The 25,643-nt window shown below is 38.5% G+C and overlaps 1 protein-coding gene across 4 annotated transcripts in view; it reads right to left on the minus strand.

Annotated features, from left to right (window-relative positions):
* Positions 1-25,643, minus strand: part of MYO5A (myosin VA) — a 203,417-nt gene that overhangs the window by 74,971 nt on the left and 102,803 nt on the right. For all 4 annotated transcript variants that reach the window (XM_088839618.1, XM_088839617.1, XM_088839616.1 and 1 more), the window contains exons 9-15: positions 24,116-24,222; positions 17,472-17,737; positions 16,762-16,843; positions 11,428-11,568; positions 8,279-8,404; positions 6,900-6,983; positions 1,335-1,496 (exon numbers count right to left, since the gene is read on the minus strand). In XM_088839618.1, coding sequence (XP_088695744.1) covers positions 1,335-1,496; positions 6,900-6,983; positions 8,279-8,404; positions 11,428-11,568; positions 16,762-16,843; positions 17,472-17,737; positions 24,116-24,222 — 968 coding nt within the window. The remainder of the gene's footprint in view (positions 1-1,334; positions 1,497-6,899; positions 6,984-8,278; positions 8,405-11,427; positions 11,569-16,761; positions 16,844-17,471; positions 17,738-24,115; positions 24,223-25,643) is intronic.

A 25,643-nucleotide genomic window follows, 5' to 3' on the forward strand; every position in this document is an offset into this window, starting at 1 on the left:
TTTCTGTGGCTTTCTGTTGTACACTCAAAACTTTGACTAAAAATACAACCTTGCTTTAAGGATATTCAGTTCAGTTCAGTTTAGTCGCTCAGTTGTGTCCGACTCTTTGCGACCCCATGAATCGCAGCACGCCAGGCCTCCCTGTCCATCACTAACTCCTGGAGTTCACCCAGACTCAAGTGAATCGAGTTGGTGATGCCATCCAGCCATCTCATCCTCTGTCGTCCCCTTCTCCTCCTGCCCCCAATCCTTCCCAGCATCAGGGTCTTTTCCAATGAGTCAGCTCTTTGCATGAGGTGGCTAAAGTATTGGAGTTTCAGCCTCAGCATCAGTCCTTCCAATGAACACCCAGGACTGATCTCCTTTAGGATGGACTGGTTGGATCTCCTCGCAGTCCAAGGGTCATTTAATCATGTACAGTGGGAATTTTGCTGTACAATACAGAAAAAAGTAGCTGCTGCTGTTGCTAAGTCGCTTCAGTCGTGACCGACTCTGTGCAACCCCATAGACGGCAGCCCACCAGGCTCCCCCATCCCTGAGATTCTCCAGGCAAGAACGCTGGAGTGGGTTGCCATTTTCTTCTCCAGTGCATGATAGTGAAAAGTGAAAGTGAAGTTGCTCAGTCATGTCCTACTCCTAGTGACCCCATGGACTGCAGCCTACCAGGCTCCCTCATCCACGGGATTTTCCAGGCAAGAATACTGGAGTGGGGTGCCATCGCCTTCTCTGGAAAGTAGCAGATGACTTCAAAAAAGTATAGGAAATGAAGGGGAGAATCTGAGAGTATAGCCAGGCTGGGGTTACCTTTAGGGACATGGGATGAGACTGAGGGGTGTGGGCCTGTGTCAGGCCCTGCTTCTTGTCTACTCAGGAAAACAAACTGACTAGCACTCAGTCCCCTGCCCAAGGCCCAAACCCTTGCTTGGGCACAAAGCTTGTGTGTCATGTTTCTTATGCCTCCCCACCCCCCACCCCTGGGTGCACAAGACATCAGAAATGAGGGGCAGGGTTCCTGGGCTGAAGGAGTTGTACAACTCTAGAGAGGAAACAGCCAGAGACCAAAACAAAGGCAGCAGTGGTTTGTGAGGGAAGATATGCACTAGAAGAATTAAAATGTAGAGAAAATGATTTTGGGCAAGGCTTCTGCAGTCACGGGTCTATGATATGAGAGGAGGAGTATGGAAGCATGAATGGACAGAGTTTCACATTCTCAGAGTGAGCGCCCCAGCCTCTTGTCACCTGAGGAACCCACCTGAGAGGCTCACAAAAGAAGAGCTGAGGCTCCAGTTGAGCCATAAGGGAAGCAGCATTGCAGCGGCGGCTCCTGAACTCACCTGGTGCCCCACTGTTTTCTTATGCTCTTTGGCCGTCTGGCCTGGTCTGCCTTTGGTGGGCTTTGAAGGGGTGCGGGTGAGAGGCGTGCGCCCTGAAGAGGTGGCTGAGGTTGGGCTGATGGCTTTCTCATCGTCTTGAAATAATTCTGGTAGCATCTTAAACTGAGTCAGAAACAGTAAAAGGAAATCACACTCTAAATCCAAACTCAAATGGAAATCTTTACAGAAACATTAGGATGATTTGCAATCCATAGTGATTCCCTTCCTTAACTTCTTTCAGAGTCACATTCCAGAAATAATCAATATCTGTGGTAGGAGCCAAAAATATGAGCAGAAGGGACATAAGTGCTACAGAAATATAGGTGGACAATGCAATAATTCTACAACCTTTTTGGGGGGAAAACAAAATCAAAACTGTTCTGCTGAGATCTGAAATCTTAATTCATGGGAAATGCCCACTCTAAACATTTTACTGGTTTTAAATGATAACTATTTTATGAGCAAAAGATTAACTGGAAGTCCTAGCTTATCACCTCAGTTCCACAAAATGTTCCATCATCAAGCTTCATTTATCTATACACCAATTCAAATGGTGAGCACCAGCTAAAAAACATTACAATCGAGAAGGGTGTCAATAACTAGTTTTACAATATAAGATTTTTAAAAATCATGAATTAATAGTAATTTTTAGAAAGTAGTTTGGATTGTAGGAAAAAGAGTAAAGCTTTGCATTTGTTTTCAAAGGATTTATAACTTAACTGCATAATTCCTGCAATCAATTTTGTGTTCTATCAGGATAATGAAAAGAAAGACTATTAAAAGATCTGGTAGTTAATAAATGGATGGATAGTATAAGTGTAAGTGGTTGAAAAAAAATTTATGGAACTAAAGAGACTTCAAACTAATCAACAGGAACATTTTGATATACGTACATATCTTTACAACAGTGATGCATTCCATAGAAATAAAGTAAATCCTTCTTATAAGTCAAAGTATAATTGCAACAACCATTTATCTAATAATCTCAGAGTATCTCCAGAAGAAATAATTTTCTTAAGAGAATTCTTTCATTACACAACAAAATCAGTTAATTTTGTTTACTACAATGTGTATGTTAACTATAAGGATAATTTAGGATATAATTCATGATGTATATAACAAATTGTTATACATGACATATCAATAATGGCTGCTACACAAATGAATGTATCCTTTGATTTACAGAGTTCATATAGCTTGGTGGGCTACAAAGTAGGGGAGTGGGGAATGTTTTACCACTATATTGTATTACAAAGGGGAAAAATAAGAGTTCCTAATAGATTTGATCTGAAAACTCAGCATGGAGTTAAGATGTTAAGTTACTTGATACTAGGCCAAGTACTCTGGAATCTATACTGTTCTATCATTCAGAAGTAAATTGCTAGCTCTACATTAGCACTGCCTACCTAAGTTTGTTTTTGTCTCTTCTGTGTACAATGGTTAATAGAGCTGGTTTGAAATATCATATTCATCACTGGTGCTACAATTTAACTAAATCTCTACAATATCTACCAGAAAACTGCTCAATGTTGAGAAAGTTCAGAATACACACACACATAAGTTTTGTGTCCTCTTTATACAAATTATGAATTTAAAATTCTCTACATTGAGTTTCCATTTCTAAAAAGTGAGTTTTACATTGTCATATTAGAAACTACTCTATGATTTCTTCTTTAGGCAGCGTTCCTGCTTCCTCATGGCCATTTTTCTCAGACTTCTTTCCTGGTTCTTCATGTCCAAGACAGAATTTTTATTTTAATTGAAGCATAGTTGATCTGCAATGTCATGCTAATTTCCACTAAAAGCAAAGTGACTCAGTTATACATAGATACATGTTGTTCTTTTTTCACATTCTCTCCCACTATGGTTTTTCATAGGATATTGAATACAGTTCCCTGTGCTGCAACAGTAGGACCTTGTTGCTAATCCGCTCTATATACAATAGCTTATATCTGCTAACTCCAACCTCCCACCCCACCCCTCCCCCAACCCATTCCCCTGGGCAACCGCAAGTCTGTTCTCCATCTCCAAGAGTCCAAGACAGAACTCTTTTGATTCTTTCTCTCAAAGCCTGATCTTTTATGTCTTTACCTCAGTAAGTGGCACCATTATTCATCCAGCATTGAGGCCCAAAACACAGAAATAATCTTCAATTTCTCCCCTTTTCTCACTCTCCATACTCAAACCATCAACAAAACCTGTCAACTCTCCCCACAAATAAATGATAAGCCATTTCCACTGCTATACTTCAGTATCTTAATCCACTGCCTCTCCCCTGGATTATTACTCCCCATTTCCAGCGTCCCCGTATCTCCACACAATAGCACATCATCCCCCACATGAAAACTGTCCAAACTTTCCAACAGGAATAAAATCCACACTCTTTACCATTGTTGTTGCTCAGTTGCTAAGCTGTGTCCAGCTCTTTGCGGTCCCGTGAACTGTAGCACACTCCAGGCTCTGTGGGGTTCTCTAGGCACGCATATGGGAGTGGGTTGCCATTTCCTTCTCCAACTCTTTACCATACTTTCCTCCAAAAAGTGGCCTCTCTTTACCCATCCTACACATTCTATTCACCTACCATCACCTCCTCACTCCAGCCACACTGACCTTCCTCATGGATCTCAAACCAACCAGTTTATTACAGTCTCAGCACTCCTCACCCTACTGACTTAATTTGAAGAGAGAAAGGCAGAGAAACAGACAGTTAGATATATAAGTAGGTAGATATGCCTGGACATATCTTGTTTCTTTGATCTGTCTATACTTAAGACAGGAATCTGAATAGTTTAAGGCTGAACTTATATGTCTATGAAATAGTACTAAAAAAGACAGAAGCATCCAAGTAACTGCTTCATGAAGATGTGGGAAATCATCTCAGTAACAACACTATTATTCACTAAGCTTTTTATACATGAAGCACTGCTCTGAGAGCTTAATACAACCTATTTAATCTTTATAACAACACTTGAATGAAGATACTATCATGATTCTATTTTACGATGAGAAAGGTTTGCAGCATAAACTCAGTAGATGAACTGTGCTTCCCCTCATCAGTTAGCAAAACTGAGAGCAGAGGTTATAATTCTTTTTCACGGTATTTGGTAGAGTTGCAATTTAATAGTATTTAGTCGAGTCCCAATTTACATGTTTCTTGATACTTGATGTGGCAACAGAAGATATTTTTATGGTGAGAAAATATAAATTAAGACACCTTCTATTTTTAAATACCTTAATTATATTTTAAGTTGACAATTTTGGCCAGAAGCTGCAAAATTACAGGAAAAAAAAAAAAGAAGACAAAACACATACACATACAAACAGAACCCCATACTGTATTACCACAAAAATAAAGCACATAACACAAATATTGATCTTCTAAAGTTAGTACTTTCAAGAGTACAAATCAATAGTAGGTTACACTTACTTCCTATCAGATACAGAAAAATTAAAATATAAAGTTCATACCCTTGGGCTGGGTTTTTCCTGCTGACTGGGAGCAGTGGATGTACATTTCACACCACCTCTGTCCCAACTGCAACTGTGCTATAGAGACTGGCTGTGCTGTGCTAAGTCGCTTCAGTCGTGTCCAACTCTTTGCAACCCTATGAACTACAGCCCACCAGGTTTCTCTATCCAGGAGTTCTCTAGGCAAGAATACTGAGAAGATGCCCTTCTCCAGGGGATCTTCCCAACCCAGGGATCGAACCCATGTCTCTTATGTCTCCTGCATTGGCTGGAGGGTTCTTTACCACTAGTGCCACCTGGGAAGCCCCATAGAGACTGGAAGTCACTCCAAATGATTCCTCAGAATACAGAGCTACTTTCTGGAAATTAAGGATTCACTAGCCAAACAGAAAAGTTCAGAATAAAATCACAAAAGATTATGGGTACCTGGGGAATAAGAATTGATGAATGCTCTGTGTAAGCTAAATTATTTAGAGTAGTACCATTAGAATTCCATGGTTTTTTCACTTTGCCAACAAAGATCTGTATAGTCAAAGCTATGGTTTTTCCTGTAGTCATGTACAGATATGAGAGTTGGATTGTAAAGAAGGCTGAGCAAAGAAGAATTGATGCTTTCGAACCATGGAGCTGGAGAAGACTCTTGAGAGTCTCTTGGATTGCAAGGAGATCAAACCAGTCAATCCTAAAGGAAATCAACCCTGAATATTCATTGGAAGAACTGACACTGAAGCTAAAGCTCTGATGGAAAAGACTCTAATGCTGGAAAAGATTGAGGGCACGAGGAGAATGGGGTGACAGAGGATGAGATGGTTGGATGTCATCATCAACTCAACAGACATGAGTTTGAGCAAACTCCAGGACACAGTGAAGGCCAGGGAGGCCTGGCATGCTGCAGTACATGGGGTCGCGGAGTTGGACCCGACTGTTTTTGAACAACAATAAAAACTAAACAACATCAATGATTGGCACTGTGAGAGAATTTTCTCTTACACATCATTCCTATGAGTTATAAAGCATTAATATTCAGGGCTTACAAGGATAAGTAAAAAACTGACTTCCTACAGATACTTAAGACTATAGACTCATTATTTTCTGACGGTTAAAACTGGAATTTGGTCCTTATATGATCTTTCTATTGAAAGTAAACATTTTTATTCCGAAAACAATAATCAAAATGTTCATATAACATTCCATTGAAGTTAAAAGGACTTTCTTAGAAAAAAACAGAAAAAGAGAAAGTGCTGATCAGAAATCAGTAAGAATTCACATGAATATTTTTAATCTTTCACTGAATACTTGAATATCTACTTTGTTAAACTAAGTAACCAAGTAACTAACTTCCTGGTTTGCTCTCTGTAGGATGGACATGAGCTGTGCTCCCCTCCCAACGCTTTCCTGATGAGAGTCAGAGGTAGATGTTGGGATCGACCTCATAATCAACCTCAGATACACATCACAGTTTGTTACAATCTGGAATATTCTTACTAGAATGCAGAGTTTCTGGTATCTAAGCCTAAGAAGAATAATTCTGAAGTGCTTCGAACCACATCTGAAATTGTACTCAGTGATCCAGAGGTCAGTTTTTACCTGGATGGAGTGCTTAAGGCCATGTTTCTGATGCATCCCTTCAAAATGACATAGCAAAAACCAAAACCATCAATTTTCTCTCATGGGGTCTCACAAAGGCACAAGAGAGCCTGGAACTGCTGTGAGGCAATAATTTCACATAAAATACCAGTGCATCGTGGTTAAAAATGCAGACTCTCAGCTCAACAGCCTGAATTTTAATTTGGTTTGGAAAGTGACTAGCTACAAAGTTTCTGTGCCTCAGTTCCCTCCTCTGTAAAATGCAGCAGTGATAATATCACCTCCTCATAGGATTAGATGAATTAACATTTGTAAGGCATTTAAAATACATGACACGTCTATTTGATAAATTAAATCAACAGTAGGGCTGATTTTGTTAGAAAAATTATTATTATTGTTAAAAAGCTAATGCTTAAGTCATGAACATTTTAATGAATATATCCTGATTGGAGAAAGCCTATACAAGGTTACCTTGCTTGATTTAAGAACTTTAATTTGTTCTTCAAAAACGGTGTCTTTATTCTTTTCCAGAAAGCCTTCACACTGGTATTCCACCTGAAAACATATCGGAAAACCTCCTTAGCATACAATTTATCATCAACAACAAAAATAAGTGTTAGGCCCAGGCTATATGATAGGCTCTCAGTGAAGTATTATTAGTTTTATTCTAAGAAACTAGTATCATTCTTGATAAGAAGCATGTTAACTCTAGAGTAAAACTCTCAAATACTGCTTTTCCTGGAGAACAGTGGCAGTGCTGATTAACTGTGATCTAAAAGATGATCCCAATTCATGCATAAGCAGACTCATAAGAAGCTGTTCTCTTCTCTCAAGCAAGCCAAAGAGAGCTCCCCCAAGGCCAACCACTGTATCTCCTCCAAACCTGGTTCGCCTTTCCGCAGGGGAAAGTCTACTTTGGGGAAGAAGAGACTGATGTGTGAGAGAGGGTCAGAAGGAACACATAGCTATCTGGCAGAAAGCTGAAGTGATGACCATGGACAGAGGTGGAGGCTGGGTAAATACTGTATGAGCTGGTAAGTAGGACTACATGAGACTGGACTCTCCCTCTTTCTAAAAGACTTCAGCTATCTACCACTCAAAGGTCCCCAGCCTGTACTACAAAGCCCTTAGATGGTCCTGAAGCCATCCAAAGATCTCCAGCTAGACGTAGGACAGACTCTGAAAACCCTCAATTCCTGACAGGGACCATGGGAAGCTTACCAGAAGCCTGCCCCCATAACCTCCTTGAAATATAAACTAGTGTCACAGCTCCAGATTTTCTGAGTAGACTCTAGAACCTGTGAAGCAGCAGGTCTGCACGCCTTATTAGCAGGGACCCACTGAATCAATCTCAGAGGGCCACACTCATCCACAATTTCTTTTCTGAAACCTCTGGGGTCACTATCCAGAATCTTTAAGTAGATCTGAAGCAGCAATCTGTAATCAAACATATTAATATTTCTATACTGAAATATATAAATATCCACCTAACTGGGATAAATGAAGACTATAAATAACCTCATGTTACTTCAGGTCAAAGATGAGGTTTAGCCACTAAATGAATTATGAAAATACTTGTGTATTTCAGAGTTTCTTGGATTTTAGAATTATAGATACAGGACTGTAAACACTCACTTATTTCATAGATATAGGACTGTAAACACTCACTTATTTCATAATATAATTCCATTTAGGTTAAACCAATAAGCCAACAATTAAGCTTACTTTTCCTAAAAAGAGCTAAAGAATGAAAGCGCAGCAAAGAAAAAACTGCTATCTATTGACTATTGATTTTTTTCCTCTTTGAACTTAAGTATTCAAATAGAAAAGAGATAATAAAGCTTCCTTACTTTGTCAGCAAAATGCTGGATGATGAAAGCTTTGTTTGATAGGCGGGGCTTCTCAAATAGTGCACACTTGTTCAAATGTGTGTTGTACAATTTTTGGGCCCAAGTGTCATCTGTACCTTTAGGCATCTACATTCAGGAGAAAAAAAAGAGTAAGAAAACAAGGTGAATATCGTTATGAGATTCTTCTGATGCATCATCCAAGAGACCGTGTTTTGGCTTTGCCTAACAACTTTAACATCCAATTCAGGAACTCATTCCTTTCACATTTCTCTCTCAGAGGTCCAAAACCAATGATTGGGGTGTGTGTGTGTGTGTGTGTGTTTTCCTCTGTCCATGTAATTTTTCAGGCAAGAATACTAAAGTGGGTTGCCATTTCCTACTCCAGGGGGTCTTTCTGACCCAAGGATCAAACTTAAGATTCTTGGGTCTCTTGCATTGGCAGGCAGATTCTTAACCACTAGCGCCACCTGGGAACGAAAAGCAACGACTGAGACCTGCCCAAGCTTTTCTGCCTGGACCAAGGGTCATCAAACAAATACTCAATATACTTTTATAGCAATGAAAGCCTCACAAATGAAAGATGAATCACCATGATTATCATATATTTCAAACAATTTGTTAAATAAAAATAACATTTGCACATAGTAGATTATTTAAATAATTCAGAAAGGTATAAAACAGAGAACAGTCTCTTCTCACCATTTCCACCAACTGCTTTATCTGTCTTTAAAGGCATGGATACAAATAGTATCATTCTATAAACTCTTTGCATTTTAAAAAATTTTTATTTTTTTAAATTAAGAAAGTATGATAACCCATTTACAGGAGATTTGAAAAACACAAGAACAAAGTTACATATAGTTCCACTATATACTACAAGTATTGTTTTAAGTAGGTAAATGAAGATTTTTAGTTAGAGTTGCAATATCAAATCCTCAAAAATTAATAGAATGAATATACAGAGAAGTAGAAGGATCTACTAGATCTGAAAAGCACTGTGAACCAACTCAACATAATTAAGATTTATACAATTTTTATACAACAGTAGGATATAAATTCGATTCAAGTTCCCATAGACTATAAACAAGGAGACACTGGGATATGTCCAGGGATATAAAACATGCTGCAAAAATTTCAGGGTCTAAAGGTATTGAAATTATACAGAGTCTGTTCTCTTATCACTGTGGAATTATGTTAGAAATCAGTATTTAAAAATAACCCACATATTTTCATGTGCAATATGACATTTACCAAGAGGATCCTCAACTTAGCCATCCTTGTATTTTTTTTTTCTTCTTAATAATAGCATTCTTGTATTTATGACTACTAGGTTGTTACTGATTTTTTGTTATTATGAAAACTGCCACAATGGCTCCTTTTAAACAAAAACTTTGGATTCTTTTGTAAGTATATTCATAGGGTAAACTCTCAGCATTTCTACTTCTGGTTCAAAAGGTATGTGTATTTAAAATCTTGATAAATATTCCTCAAAAATATGTTCTACTAACTTTTGTCCTTCATCAAGAGTCAGTTCAGTTCAGTTCAGTTCAGTTGCTCAGTCGTGTCCGACTCTCCGCGACCCCATGAATCACAGCACGCCAGGCCTCCCTGTCCATCACCAACTCCCGGACTTCACTCAAACTCATGGCCACAGAGTCGGTGATGCCATCCAGCCATCTCATTCTCCGTCGTCCCCTTCTCCTCCCGCCCCAAATCTTTCCCAGCATCAGAGTCTTTTCCAGTGAGTCAACTCGTCGCATGAGGTGGCCAAAGTATTGGTTTCAGCTTTAGCATCAGTCCTTCCAATGAACACCCAGGATTGATCTCCTTTAGAATGGACTGGTTGGATCTCCTTGCACTACAAGGGACTCTCAAGAGTCTTCTCCAAAACCACAGTTCAAAAGCATTGATTCTTTGGCGATCAGCTTTCTTCACAGTCCAACTCTCACATCCATACATGACCACGGGAAAAACCATAGCCTTGACTAGACGGACCTTGGTTGGCAAAGTAATGTCTCTGCTTTTTAATATACTATCAAGGTTGGTCATAACTTGAGTATATATGCAATAAATACAAATTTGGTTTTATCAAATTTAAACTTACTTGATAGGTAAAAAGCAGTGTCCTATTTTTGTTTTGATTTATGTTTTATTTAATTTCAAGTGAAATTGAGCACCTTTACATGTATTCTTTTTGTTTATTGAAGTTATAGTTGATGTACAGTATTATATTAGTTTCAGTATAACATAGTGATTCAATTATACTCCATGTGAAGTTACTATAAAACTCTATATTCCATGTGCTGTACATTACATCCATGTATCTTGTTTATTTTATACCTAGTAGTTTGTCCCTCTTAATCCTGCCCTCACCTATCTTGCCCTTCCCACCAACCATCTCCACAATGGTAACCACTAGTTTGTTCTCTAGTATCCAGGAGGCTCTTTTTGTTTTGTTACATTCATTTGTTCATTTTATTTTTTTAGATTTTACATATAAGTGAAAACATAACAGCATTTGTCTCTGCATTCTTAATGTTGTAGGAAATTTGGATGCTTAGGAGGATCAGCATACATGAACTTATAACTTATGGCATATAAACTAAAGAACAACTAAGGGAAAGGATAGGTTGTTTGTCTAGAATCACTCATCAGTGAAGCCAGGGATCCAATATTTTTTCCACATGCTGCATCTTCAAATATTAAAACTAAAACTCCTTACCTACCATATATTTAAGTAATAAAGAACAACTAGTCAAGTTTAAAATTATAGCTATCTAGAACTATTATTCAAAATACCTTTTGTACAATTTCTTACATTTCCTGAACTATATCATACTATTGAACAAAAGTACCAAATATAAGCATAACAATAACAAAAGTGGGTAAAATTGGTAGTAGCTGTATCTAATGCCAGTTTTTCACATAACTTAGAATCAGCTGAAAAGGGAAGGGAGATTCTCCTAGTTTCAACTATATTTTGAACGCTTTGGAGCTAGTGATCCTTCAGAATGCAAGTTAGGGTAACCCCCACTTGTTGCCACTGTGGCACTTCATGGTTTACTACTGAATCTCTGCTTAAACCTACTTACCATTCTACCTCAATGCAAAATTTTGATATATTAAATACATCAGAAGATCATACTTACCTTGCACTCCTCATCCAGTAAATCTAGAATGCCCAGTTTAGATTCTATAAGATTAATGCAAGGCTGATTATCATAAAAATCTATGAGTGTCCATGGAATTTGTTCTTTCATATATTCTTCTTGTTCTAATTTGAAAACATGCTGGAATGAAAAGGAAAAAAACTGGCATTACTACATCACTGTCATAAATGTTAGTCAATAAACATGTATAAAACAAAATTTGAGACAGTCAATGGCTTCTAGCAGCAATTTTGGAGAAACATGATTTACAGGCAGAGAACAATATAAGAAAGCAAATAGAAACCACACATGGCAAGACTTCAGCTACACAGGATTTTTGGCAAACAAGAAAATCTAGGTATGTGAATATTCAAATAGCTGATAAATGTGGCAGCTTTTGATTTTTTGATATGTATATATCCAAAACCACACTATGTACTTTTTGGCCCCTTAAATTATCGCACAGTGTTGCTAACCATATGGGCATAGAAATGCCTTAGCTGGCCTTGAACAACCTGCAAAGAGGATGCCCTCCAGACTACTGAAACATTCTGGGTGATGATGCTTACAGCATGACAAAGTAATTCTTTTAAGGGACCATGGTGTTGAAGTTCATGTGCCTCAGAATTAGATAACAGTTGGTCTTTTGTGTCTGCCTTGATTATCCTCCACAGTCAGGGAATCTATGGCTCACTTTTCTGGCTTCTACATCCAATTCTGCCAGCAGCTGCAACCACTACAAATATATCACTATTTCTGCTAAATGCTTCAGCCACTGCTTCTCATCTCCATTCACTCACTTAAGCACAAATATGTATTGACTGTCTACCATGTCCCAGTCACTACACACCATTAGCAAAATAGACACAGATTCAGCCCTAATAGACTTTGAAGACTAGTGGGAAAAACAGACAGAAACCAAACAATCACAAGAAACAGAATTACAAACTGCAATAATGTTCCAGAGAAAAATAATGGCCAGCTATGAGCTCAGAGGTCCCTAACTAATTTGGAACAGGGTAGCAATGGAAGGTTTCCTTGAGGAAGGGCTGTGTGACCTGATGTCTGCAGTGACAGGTAGTTAGGTTGGTCTAGGAAGGAAGGGCAATAGAAGCACTGCATCAAGCTGACCAGCCAATGGAGCCAACCCACAAATTCTAGTTTCTATAGGTGCTAATGACCTGTACTCATTTCTTCCTGCAGGGTTCTGCTTTCCTTTCTTGTCTCCTTTGTCACACTGGTTCTCTCACATGTCCTGCAACTTTTCTGGGAAGATTATCCCTCTGTGGCTATTACCAGACAACACATATTTCCTAGAACTCAAACCCCCATGAAACCTAAGGGTTACCAAGATTTCTGATACTTTATTCCACATCTGGAACTTTCCCACTTTATTCTACACTTATTATAATGTTGTTCTTGGCTCATTTGCAGCATTCATAGTCTAACCAGGTGTGAAAGCTTTAGTTAAAAAAAAAAACAACCCAAACTTGTATTACATATGAATATTTATGTAATGTTAATTAGAAAGCAAATTTCTTCTGTTCTTTTGATTAATGAGAAGGTAAATGGGACACCATGTGTCAGCAAGATGCCCTGGGTGATGGTACCAATAATTCCTCACAAATGAGTCCTATCTTTCTTTAATTCATTAATCTGTATGCAGTGTGGTCTTCACATTGACAATAGAAACACTGCTCCAAACTTTAAAGCCTGTTTCTCATACAAGTCTCTATGTTTAGTTTGGCAAAATCCATGGGACCTCAAAAATTTTCTATTCTTAATTGCAAAATTAAGGGCATGAGGTTCAATATGGCAAGAGATGCTTACTCCATAAGGTAATGACTCCAAGCACTAAACCTGCCAGTCACCATGTTTCTCCTGCCCACTGCCCACCCCACAGGCCCTGCTGTGGGAGCAGCCTGAGCACCATGTTCTTTACTGTAAGACCCCATGCTCCAAGACACAGCTAGCTAAGGGCCAGAGATCTCTGATGAACAAATGAACTGGATTAATCACATTCTCTTTCCTCAGATATAAGAACTGGGAAAAAGACAATTAACAGTGAAAGCTGATGCTGCAAGAAGTCAAGATAAATGGGAGTTAAGCAAGTTAAGAAGACAGAAGCACCTCAACCACTGCTTGTTCACAGAAAGTGTGAGGTAAGTGAGGAAGCAAAAACCTAGACAAAATATATACCATCTGAAGGAAAATATATGCCATCTGATAATAAGAGGGAGGGAAGAGAGAAGGAAGAGAAATAAGAGAGAGAGGGAAGTCTCTCTCTCTTGTGCAGAGAGAGGTTAAGCTGCAGTGTGTGTGTGTGTGTGCATGCGTGTGTGTGTGTATGAGGAAAGAGAGAGAGAGAGAAGAAACAGATGGATAGAGACAGAAAGAGGAAAAGGGAAACAAGAAAGTCAGAAGCACACATGCAGAGACATGAGGTCCTCGAGAAATAAACAAATTGGCAAGTCCCTAATGAGGCTGGCATTAGTTCCTTAATACTTCCAGTCACCTTGTGCCAAAATATACTGGGAAAGAGCAGAAGGCTCAGCTGTTGATTAAAGTACTGAGAAACTCAGGAAAATCTTGAGAAAAAATAATATTCCACTTAGTGTCTGACAGGTTTTTATTAATGTTCCTTATGCAGAGACACAAAATATACCAGTCACATTCTTACAGAAACAGCTTAAAATTTTACGGTCACTTCTACATTATTTCACTATACTAAGTAGCTTAATTTGCTAAAAAGAGGGTCCAAATTTTTATCAAAGTACAATATTTTATGCAATATTTTACAAAGATCAAATAGTCTAAAGGTTTTATGATGACAAGCAACAATCCCTTATTCTATACTGACCCAATCCCAGTCTCATTCATTGAAAACAACCATTTTTAACTCCCTCAGCTATTTCTCCTAATATTTATCTCTGAACAATATGCTTTGTTGTTGTTATTGTTTAATCACTAAGCTGTGTAGGAATCTTTTGTGACCCCATGGAATGTAGCCTGCCAGGCTCCTCTGTACACGGAATTTTCCAAGCAAGAATATTGGAGAGGGTTGCCATTTCCTTCTCCAGGGTATCTTCCTGACCCAAGGATTCAACTTGTATCTCTGTATTGCAGGCATATTGTTTACTGCTGAGCCACCAGGGAAGCCCTAACAATATGCTTGTTGTTGTGTGCTCAATTGCTTCAGTCAAGTTCGACTCTTTACTCTGTCCATGGGATTTTTTCTGCAAGAATACTGGAGTGGGTTGCCATGCCCTCCCATAAGGGATCTTCTTGGCCCAGGGATCAAACCCACATCACCTGTGTCTCCTGCATTGGCAGGTGGGTTCTTTACCAGCTGAGCCACCAGGAAAGATGTATTTGCTTATCAGCTATTATTTTATTTATTCATTTAAAACTATCTATTGATTTCCTGATGAGACAGATGAGGCCAAATTTATATATGTTACTCTCTACTGTTCTTCCTCTATCCTTCCGATATTACAATTTTTAGATCTTTTGGTTTTTATTATTTTTGTAACTTAAAATAATCTTTAAATTTCCATTTTTCATTCATCTATTGTAGGGTATACCACTCAACCTCTCTCTTTGTATGATGAAGATAAGAGGGCTCTTACCCATTCTTCAGTTCTATTCTTTTTCATATTCTAATTCCTATAGGTGATTCATTTTAAACATTCTATTTTATCAATAATAACCATGCCTGAACTTGCACTTAAAACTTGTACTTAGCATGTGGTGAGCACTTTACATATCCCAACTCTTTAATCCATATAACTACATGCAATAGGTACTATTACCATCCCCATTATACAGATGAGGTGACTAAGGCCCAGCAAGGTCAATTAACTTGCCCAAGGTCCCCTGGAAAATCAATGCAGAGTTAGATTCCAATCTTTTTAACTTTTTTTTGTTTGTTTGTTTGTTGCTGCTGCTGCTGCTGCTAAGTCGCTTCAGTCGTGTCCAACTCTGTGTGACCCCATAGACGGAAGCCCACCAGGCTCCCCCATCCCTGGGATTCTCCAGGCAAGAACACGGGAGTGGGTTGCCATTTCCTTCTCCAATGTGTGAAAGTGAAAAGTGAAAGTGAAGTCGCTCAGTCGTGTCTGACCCTTAGCGACCCCATGGACTGCAGCCTACCAGGCTCCTCCGTCCATGGGATTTTCCAGGCAACTGTACCGGAGTGGGGTGCCATTGCCTTCTCCTTTTTTTGCTTAGCCAATTTAAATATATTTCCTGCTTGATTTCTCTGTGTTTTTTTTTCTTCCCCTCAGCTAATGTGCTTTATAAATCCCTACATAGAGATGCAGAGGGCTTGCAGCATTTCTTTTTTTTTAACATGACTTTATCTTGTGGAATATCTGTTAACATCCTGAGAAATCTGACATTCTGAGGAACATGTTTTAAGTTGAATCTGAATCCACTTGAGCTTGGATTTGCCTGCTCGTGTTGGAGAGTATCCTGTGGAGGCATGGGTTGGCAGTGGCTTGCCTTGGGGACAGGGCACTGGCAGCAGCAGTCCTGGAAGGTGACCTCCCAGATGTCACCATCAACCCCACCATAGAGCCTGTAGCCCAACCATTTTTAAGTGCTTCCAAATCCCCCAACACCATGATAATATATCTGCTATTACTACTTCACAAAAGCCACTCAAAATCCTTCCACTACCATTGTCCCAGTGAATGTCTCAGACTGTTGAAAAGAGAATATATAAAATAGAATACATAAAAAATATGTAGAAAAGAGAATATGTCCTGACTTTTTTGCCCTGTTGCTGTTCGGTCGCTCAGTCATGTCCAATTCTTTGTGACCCCATGGACTACAGCATGCCAGGGTTCCCTGTCCTTCACTATCTCCTGGAGTTTGCTCAAACTCATGTCCATTGAGTTGATGATGCCATCCAACGGTCTTATCATCAGACTGTCCTGACATTTTGCTAATATAGCAAGTAAGAGTTAAGATAGTATTAATTCCACATATAGTTAGTCTCAGGGACAACCAACTGAACGATATCTCTGGGGTCAAAGTTTCACACCCCTATGTCACTATCTAACACAGTTTCTGCTTCCTTCTCTCAATTTATTTGGACCAAACTTTTACTATTCTCAGATAGCAGATGACCTTGAATCCAATCTGGACCATAAACATCTTTCCAAGGTTGCATCATTCATTAATCATAAGTTCCTCAGCAGTTTACCTGCTTTACACCATACATAATAATTGAAATTCGTAACTTCACTTCAGGAGCCAGTGTTTAAACACATACCAGGAATTCAAAGAATAATTTTTGGCAGAATATTATTTAAACAAAAAAATTCTTACCATATTGAATTGTTGCTGTAGCTTTTCATTTGCATAATTTATGCAAAACTGTTCAAAACTATTTATCTCAAATGTTTCAAATCTGTAAAATCAAAAATAATATGGGAAGAGGAGAAAAAGCAAAAAATAGCTTTTAAAAAATATTCAAAACGTGCACATTAGAGAGAAATAGGAAATTCCCTAACATTGCAAAACTTTCTTTCCACATCAGTAAAGATAAGGCTTTCTAAGTTAGTAACACAAAATATGTACCCAGCAGAAAGACATCAACAAAGTGGCAGAGATTTTTTTTTCAAGGCTACAGCATGTGAATATATTCAATAGTATGAGTTTTTGAGGGCATATTCGTCCCCAAGTAGGGAACAATCAGAATTACGATAAAGCTACTGATCTTGTCAATTCACAGATTCACAATGTTTACATAAACACAGAAGGGAGGGAAATAGAAATGTCATAGGTTTTTTTTTTTTTTGAAAAGTGAACCAGATGATGAAAAATTAGGTATCAAAAAGCACAAATGTTAGGAAGGGGTTCAACATTAAAGAGAGGTACCCAGAGAAGGCAAACTAGCAAATGAAACTTGATTTTAAAAAATTATCTTCTAATTTTCCCTTTAGCTCACCATTAGGAGACGTAATCAAATACCTACTTGGAGTTACTAGATAATGTCTAGAAAGAAATGCTCAGATCACTAAGCCAAATACACTCACCCATAAATGTCCAGCACACCGATAAAGGAATGCTGTTTGACAGCAGAATGGAGTGCCTGATTGACATGATCTACAATCCAGTTAAAGAGCTTGGCATAGATGTGCTTGGCCAGTGCATCACGGGCATTCGTGGCCTGCAGCTTGGAGATGGGCTTGATGTACGTCTCTGTGGCAGTGGCCAGCTTCCGATGGCAGAGCCAGTGACACATCTCCTCAAAGTCCACACCCATGAGGTCACAGAAGATGCTTAGGGGTTCGTGCTTGGGCTGCCAAAAAAGAACGGGTTATTTCCTAGGGCCAGATCAATCAAGTAAGAATTTACTAAAAAATATGAACAAAGAGGTAACAATTAAACCTGACAATTTCTCTGCTACAACAAACACCAAGAGCATTTGAAGCTGATCAGTGATCATCACAATCATCCATCAAACCAGGATCTAGGCAGCATTTTGTAATCGCTTCCAGGACTCACTGTAAAAAATGACCTCTTCCTTTGTCTCTTTATCGTACTTATTTGCATCCGTCTTCAGGCACATTCATTTAGTCAGTCAGAAAATGAGTCAGCTTGTCTACAAATATATGCCAGCAGATATTATTATATGCCAGCAGAAAAAAAAAATAGACATATACTGGCTTCCTTGGTGGCTCAGAGAGTAAAAGGATTCATCTACAATGCAGGAGACCCGGGTTCGATTCCTGGGTCAAGAAGATCCCCTGGAAAGGGACTGGCTACCCACTCCAGTATTCTTGCCTAGAGAATTCCATGGACTGAGGAGCCTGGTGGGCTACACAGTCCATGGGGTCGCAAAGAGTCGGATCTGACTGAACAACTAATACTTTCACTTTCACCCTGTCCTCCTAGAACTTATAGTCACTAGGGGAAATGGACATTAACTAAATGATTGCTCCCTAAAATTAAAATTACTACAAAGGAGGACACTATACTAAGATTCCATGTGTAAGGAATGTGCCCTATTCAGGGAGACAGGAGACAGTGGCCTTGAGAAATGGAGTTGAGATCTGAAGAATAAGAAGGGGTTAACTTGGTGAAAGGGTCTTCTAAGTAGAGGGGACATCTGGTATAAAAGTCCTGTGGTAGGAGGGAAACCAGAGATGTGAGGGACTGAAGCTACCTGAGGGAGAAAATGTAGGGGATGAAGCCGGAGGCTGTTCCATGGCTGGTCTTTCCTCTAAGAGCAATGAAGGCCAATGGTGGGGAGGTGTGAGGTGGAGGTACTAAAAGGTTATAAACAGACAATAGTTATTTGTGTGGCTTCTTAGACTAGTATTTCTAATCTAAGGATCCCCTGCATCATCTATGGCAGGGATCCCCAACCTTTTTGGCACCAAGGACTGACTCTGTAGAAGACAATTTTTCCATGGATTATGGAGTGGGGGAATGGTTTGGGGATGCTTCAAGAGCATTACATTTACTGTGCACTTTATTTCTGTTACTATCATATCAGTTCCACCTCAGATCATCAGGCATTAGATCCTGGAGGTTGGGAACCCCTTACCTACAGGGATCCCTGTATCCCCTACAATGTCTTCCATAGGTTTTGCATGAGTAGGCATGCAAAGTATTCATAAATTAAAAATACTTATTTAACTCATGTTAGTACATTATATTTTTTAACATCTTCACTCACATGTTTCAGTTGCATCTGATAACATTCCTGAAGAGCAGGCAGGGTGAACACTGCTATCTCTAATTGACAAATTAGGACATAACATCCAAAAGACTAACTTGGCAAAAAGCACACCACCAGTTCATGTCAGAATTGTCATTAAACCCTGGGTCTCTTGACACCCTCCCCACTGACCCTTCCCACTGAAGCAGTCCCTTCTTCCTTTCATTTCCCCTCCTCCCAAGTAATCACTTCAGACACAAATCAGCACCATCACCATCAACATAGATCAACTCCCTTAAATAAGCAGCTTATTTCATCCATTTATATATGAATTGTGGGACATCATTTAGAAGTGGATCAGCACTGTAAACATTTTATTTGAATGGTACTACCATTTCATTCTATGAGGTCGATGTTGTTAACTGTTTGGTTCAAATTTTCTATAACATAACTAATTTTTAGACTTCTTTCAGTTCAGTTCAGTTCAGTTGCTCAGTCATGTCCGACTCTTTGTGACCCCATGAATCACCTATCAATAATTGAGAGAATTATTGATTCTCTGACTTCTATGACATATTTGTCTTTTTATTCTTGTGGTAATCTTCTGCTTTATATATTTTGAGACTTCATCATTAAGTACACGCAAGTTTAGAACTATTACATCTTCCTGGTGAATAAAAATCTCTATCAATACATAAGTGACTCTATCTCTGCTGCTGCTAAGTCACTTTAGTCGTGTCCAACTCTGTGTGACCCCATAGACGGAAGCCCACCAGGCTCCCCCGTCCCTGGGATTCTCCAGGCAAGAACACTGGAGTGGGTTGCCATTTCCTTCTCCAATGTGTGAAAGTGAAAAGTGAAAGTGAAGTCGCTCAATCATGTCTGACTCGTAGCGACCCCATGGACTGCAGCCTACCAGGCTTCTCCGTCCATGGGATTTTCCAGGCAAGAGTACTGGAGTGGCTTGCCATTGCCTTCTCCGGACTCTATCTCTAGTACTGCTTTTGGCCTCAAAGTCTATTTTGTCCAGTATCAATACAGCTCTACCAGGTTTTTTCCTAGCTATGATGGTGTGTCTTTTCTCAACTTTTTACTTTCAAACTATCTGTACCTTTATTTTTCAGGAATGCTTCTTTCAAAAGTATATACCTGAATTCTGAAACTGGTCTGACAATCCATATTACTAAAACATTGGTTCATTTGTAATTATTATTTCTATTAATACCTTTTTTGTGCCTTTACTTGTCCCTCCCTTTCTAAAAATTTCTCTCCCTTTCTTGCTATATTTAGATTATTTTTTAGTTCATTTTCATCTTTATTAGTTTGAAAGCTTCACTTTCTGTTTCTGTTTTTATGATAGAAGAATTGATACATTAGTTAACTTAATGTAATTAAATAACATGAACTCCAAACATTCAATCCCAATCTATAAGCTTTGCTATCTAGCATTTTAGTTCTATCTTTTTGGAAGGAAGAAAGGGCCGGTAATTCACTTTAGTTTTTTAAACTTTTTATTCTAATTTCAGACTAACAGAAAAGTTGCAAGAAAAGTACAAAGTATTCCCTTCACCCAGATTCCCTAAATATTAACATTTTACCGAGTTTGCTCTTTCTCTCTCACTCTTTCACATACATCTACATACATATTATTTTTTTAGAATCTTTTGCAAGCATGTTGCAAACATGATGCCCTTTTGGTACTGAATACTCTACTGTGTATTTTCCTAAAATTATCTTATATAACTATAGTACAATGAATAAAATCAGAAAATTAGCAGTGATACAACTCTATTACCTAGTAAATTTTACTGACTGACCTAATAATGTCCTCTGAGGATGGGGTTGTTAGGGACCAGGATCCATTTCTATGGTCCAGGATCCAGTCTAGGTACATTGAATTTAGTTATTTCATTAATCTCTATTAACTTGAGGAGCTCTCCACTCTTTTGTTTTGTCTTTTGAGAACTTTATACTTTAGAAGGGTAGTGTGCCCCTCAGTTTGGGTCTGTATGATGTTGCCTCATGATCAGATTCAGCACGCCTTTTTGGTGGGAATACTAGAGAAGCGATGTGGCACCCTCCTTAGGATGCTGCATCAGGACTCATGCGATGCTGACTGGTTGCTTGATTATAGGAATGTCTGTGAGGTTTCTCTACTACCTTTCCCTCTGTAATGAGTTTTTTGTAAAAAGTATTTTGAGGACCAATACACTATTTGTGTCTGACTCTGCGCAACCCTATGGACTGTAGCCTGCTAGGCTCCTCTGTCCATGGGATTCTCCAGGCAAGAATACTGGAGTGGGTTGCCATGCCCTCCTCCAGGGGATCTTCCCAACCCAGGGATTGAACCTGCGTCTCTTACATCTCATCTCCTGCATTGGCAGGTGGGTTCTTTACCACTAGTTACACCTGGAAAGCTCAATTCATAATTATTATTCTTTTAATTAATCAAAATTTGCCCATTTTTAAAATTGATTCACCATTCCCTCTGGAATTTTAGATCTTGTATCCAGATCACTTTCCTTCTGTCTGAACCATGTCTTTTAATGTTTCCTTTCAGTTCAGTTCAGTTCAGTCGCTCAGTCGTGACCAATTCTTTGAGACCCCATGAATCACAGCACGCCAGGCCTCCCTGTCCATCACCAACTCCTAGAGTTCACTCAAACTCATGTCCATCGAGTCAGTGATGCCATCCAGCCATCTCATTCTCTGTCGTCCCCTTCTCCCGCCCCCAATCCTTCCCAGCTTTAGTGAGGGCCTATTGGTGACAACTTCTCACAAGTTTCTATTTGTCCAAAAACACATCTATCTTTTCCTTATTCTAAAAAGATACCTTTACTGGATATATGATTCTAAGTTAGTAATTATTTACTCTAGAACACTGAAGATGGTCCACTGTTTTCTGACTCCTATTATTGCAGTTGGGAAGTGAGCAATCAGTTTAATTGCTACTTTTTCAACACTAGTATGTCTTATCTTTCTTTGTGTTTCAAGCCTTTTCTCTCTGCCTATGGGAGCATTATGGTGAGCCTAGAGGTGGGTTTCTTTTTATTTATTCTATCTAGGATTTTTTGTCCTTTCCAAATCTGTGGTATAGTGTCATTTTCACAGGTTCTGAAATTTGTTAGTAATTACCTCTTCAAACATTTTGTCTGCCTCATTCTCTTCTTTCCCTTAGAAATTCTCATTAGATTAAAATTAGATTTCATTACTCCATTCTTTATCTCTTTTCACTATTGTTAAGGGCTCCATCTGTGGGTCCCATCTTGCATTTTGGATTGTTTCTTCCTGTCTGTCTTTCAGCTTATCACTTCTCTGCTCAGTTATGTCAAATCTGCTATTGATTGCTTTCGGCATTCTTGGTAGGTTTGACTGCTATCTGTTGTTTTGCCTAGCTCTTTCTATTTTGTTTTATCATGAGATTTGAGATTTTTGACTATGAGTCAGTATTTATTGTAACTTTTCTCACGGGACTCTGTTGAGGCCTGGATTGAAGGTGGATTTGCATTTGGTTCTGTCAGGCACCCAGGGCACTACCAATCCAGGATCAATTTAAGCTAAGTTTAGTGTATGTTGCTGTTGGGGACCGTCCAGGAACTATGAAAACAAACTGGGAAATAAGTGTGAGGGGCAGCTCATTGCTCCAAATTTTTAGGGAACTATTTCTGCCCCCTCACACCCTCTGCCTAGCTTAGAGACTTGATTTTTCTTTGTACTCTTGGAGGAGGTGGTAAGCATGTTCCCCATTTAGGGTCTCAGGCAGAAGTTTGCCTTCATGTTCCCCTGTTTATAGGAGTCTGAGGCTTTGTTTTTTGTCTTCTGCACCCCACTTGGCTATGAAAACCATAGCTCAATGTCACTGGGTTCAGCAAATGCCTCCCAGGTGAGTCCGTGCTTCAGGGTTCTGCTCTGTTCCGAGTTCCTATTTTCACTCAGTTTATATATATATTAAAATATTTATTATGTATTTATTAAAGTTCTTATGTATTTATTACAAATATTTTTAGAATATAATTTATCCAGCATGAAGCGGGATCAGAGCAACCAGTCCAAAATTGGTAAAAAGCAAAGTCTCTTTCATTTTAAAAATGAGGAAACTAGGGTTCAGAGAAGTTAAGTAACTCCAAAACATAGAGCGCCTAAATGGTAAAGCTGGGATTGAACCCAGGCAGAGATGCTGAAACATGTATTTTAAAACTAAAGTCTCATTTACCCAAATTTAAGTCACATGAATTAATCTACATGTAGATTTGCAAATATCAACTTGGGTGTCTGAAGAGTGAAACATAAATCTCAGAATTGTTTCCTATTATAATCCTTGAGGAAGCAAGATGGAAAAAGAATTAATTATATTAAAACTGCATCCATTTTAATAAAGTTAAAAAAACACCTAATAAGTGTCTACATGTATGTGTGAGTGTGTGCATTGTGTGTGATCTTTGAGGGTGGTGATCAGAAAATACTGCAAATCACAATGCCCAATGAGAACATTCTGAGACTATTAGGTTTTATTACAGTTTAAACAAATGAATTGGATTTTATTCTCAGTGTGTAGTCATCTCTACATGGGGAAGAATATGTAACTCATAGTGAAGACACCATCTCTCTCCAGTCATCTAATTCCTTTTCCCAGGAGTAATCACTACTAACAATTTCTTCAGTAACTTTTAAACCATATTCCACAGGACAAATAAACTTATCAATTCTGGTATGTGTGTCATGGGCCAAATAATCTCTTCGCTGTAGACTCACCAATCCAGCTCACACATATACCCAAGTTCTCTCCTCCCCCATCCCTCCCACACACACAATCGCTGTGAACCACAGATCTGAATCCACATTTATCAATGGTTCAAAATTCTACTCTAGACATTGTATATCTCCAATAATTATCTCTCTGATAATTATTAACATTAGTTAATAGAGAGACTTCAAACACAATGTTCCCATAAAGAATCAACAAAACTAAAACACAAGTCAACTGTCATCACAGGAAGCTTGCTATGAACTCACAGGGATTGTGCAGCTGTCTGAATCTCGAGACATAAACACAACATTGCCTAAGTGTAGGATGCCAGCAAGTATTCGGAAAATTCCCATCTGATAAGATTCACTAATTCCTGAAACAACAGAATAAATGAACAGTGATTAATTTCAGAAAAGGAACTAAACAATTAAAGCAGATAATTTAGCTTTTTAAGAGTTTGATTTTTAACACTTGAATACTGCCAGATGTTGGACACATTATAATGTACCATAGTTAACAACACTTTCACCTTTGTTGACCTTAACACATGATGCACTTTAGCACAATGGTTTACAGCATGGGCTGTGCAGTGAGACACACCTCAGCAGGAAGCCGGGCTCTGCTCCTGACCTGCCATCTCACACGGGCAGACACCTTCACCCTTCTAGTTTCTGATTTGAGACACAGGGACATTAGAGACTATCTCAAAGGGAGTTTGTAAACATTAAAGGAGAAAATACACTTAGTAAAGTTAACACACTGTGTGACACATGGTAAGTGCTAAACAAATTCATCACACGATTTAAGTATCTCACTAACACTATTACCTTTTTCTATTTAGCTCTACTCTAAATGCAAGTTGTGGCTCAGTAAGGTGGTTTTAAGTCAAATTATTCAATCACTTCTTTTAACTACAGACCAAGAATAATTCAAAGAGACCACACAATTAAAAATGTTCAGGCTGGTGCTCTGCCCCAGCCTGACAAGTGAGTGCCTAAACAAAGAACTAGAGCAGGACCTGGAAGATCAGGCAGGATGAGAATGCAGATCAGCCGTTGGTGTTTCACCAGATGAGGCTTCACTTTTCAATAAGGTAAGATGTTTCCAGAATATTAGATATATATTAGTTTAAGTGAAAATAGTAAAATTATTTCCAAATATGCAATCATATACAGGTAATTCAGAATTCATTTTACAAGGAATGTTTCTACCATCTCCTGCATTATGGCTTTTTCAAATTCGCAATTTTCTGTTTATAAACAGAGTTAGTACTGGAAGTAAAGCAGTGTTTCTCAAACTATAATATGCATTTACAAGCTCCATAGTGGTCCTGGATCATATTCTGATTAGCAATACTTTTAAATTAAATTAACTCATCTCAGGTTACTCAACAAAATACCAATATATGGCTTTTGAGTTATTCATATGCTCAAGCATTTAAAAAAATAATTCAGCACTAAAAGTTGTATGCTACATTTCTAAAGGTCAATTTATTTATATGTAGATCCAATATATTTTTTAAAATCTAGAAACAAAACAGTGACCTGAGCCATTTCAGAAACAAATAAACTACATGTAATACATTATTTTGTCATCAAGCCAGCTCAACCACATTTCCAGGCCACAAAAACATACCCAAAATGAAAAAAAAAAACCAAATACACAAAAAAATCCTATAAAACATGAGTTTCTGAATAGAAACCCATTTCATTTAGCTCTACGTTTCAGATTTTGTAAAAATTTAAGTAAACAATCCCATATCTTTCCCTGAAGCCCTGAACGTATGTTTCAAAT

Source organism: Moschus berezovskii, chromosome 9 (assembly GCF_049115385.1).
Source record: "Moschus berezovskii isolate FMDL1 chromosome 9, NW_MosBer_1.0, whole genome shotgun sequence".
Taxonomy (NCBI): domain Eukaryota; kingdom Metazoa; phylum Chordata; class Mammalia; order Artiodactyla; family Moschidae; genus Moschus; species Moschus berezovskii.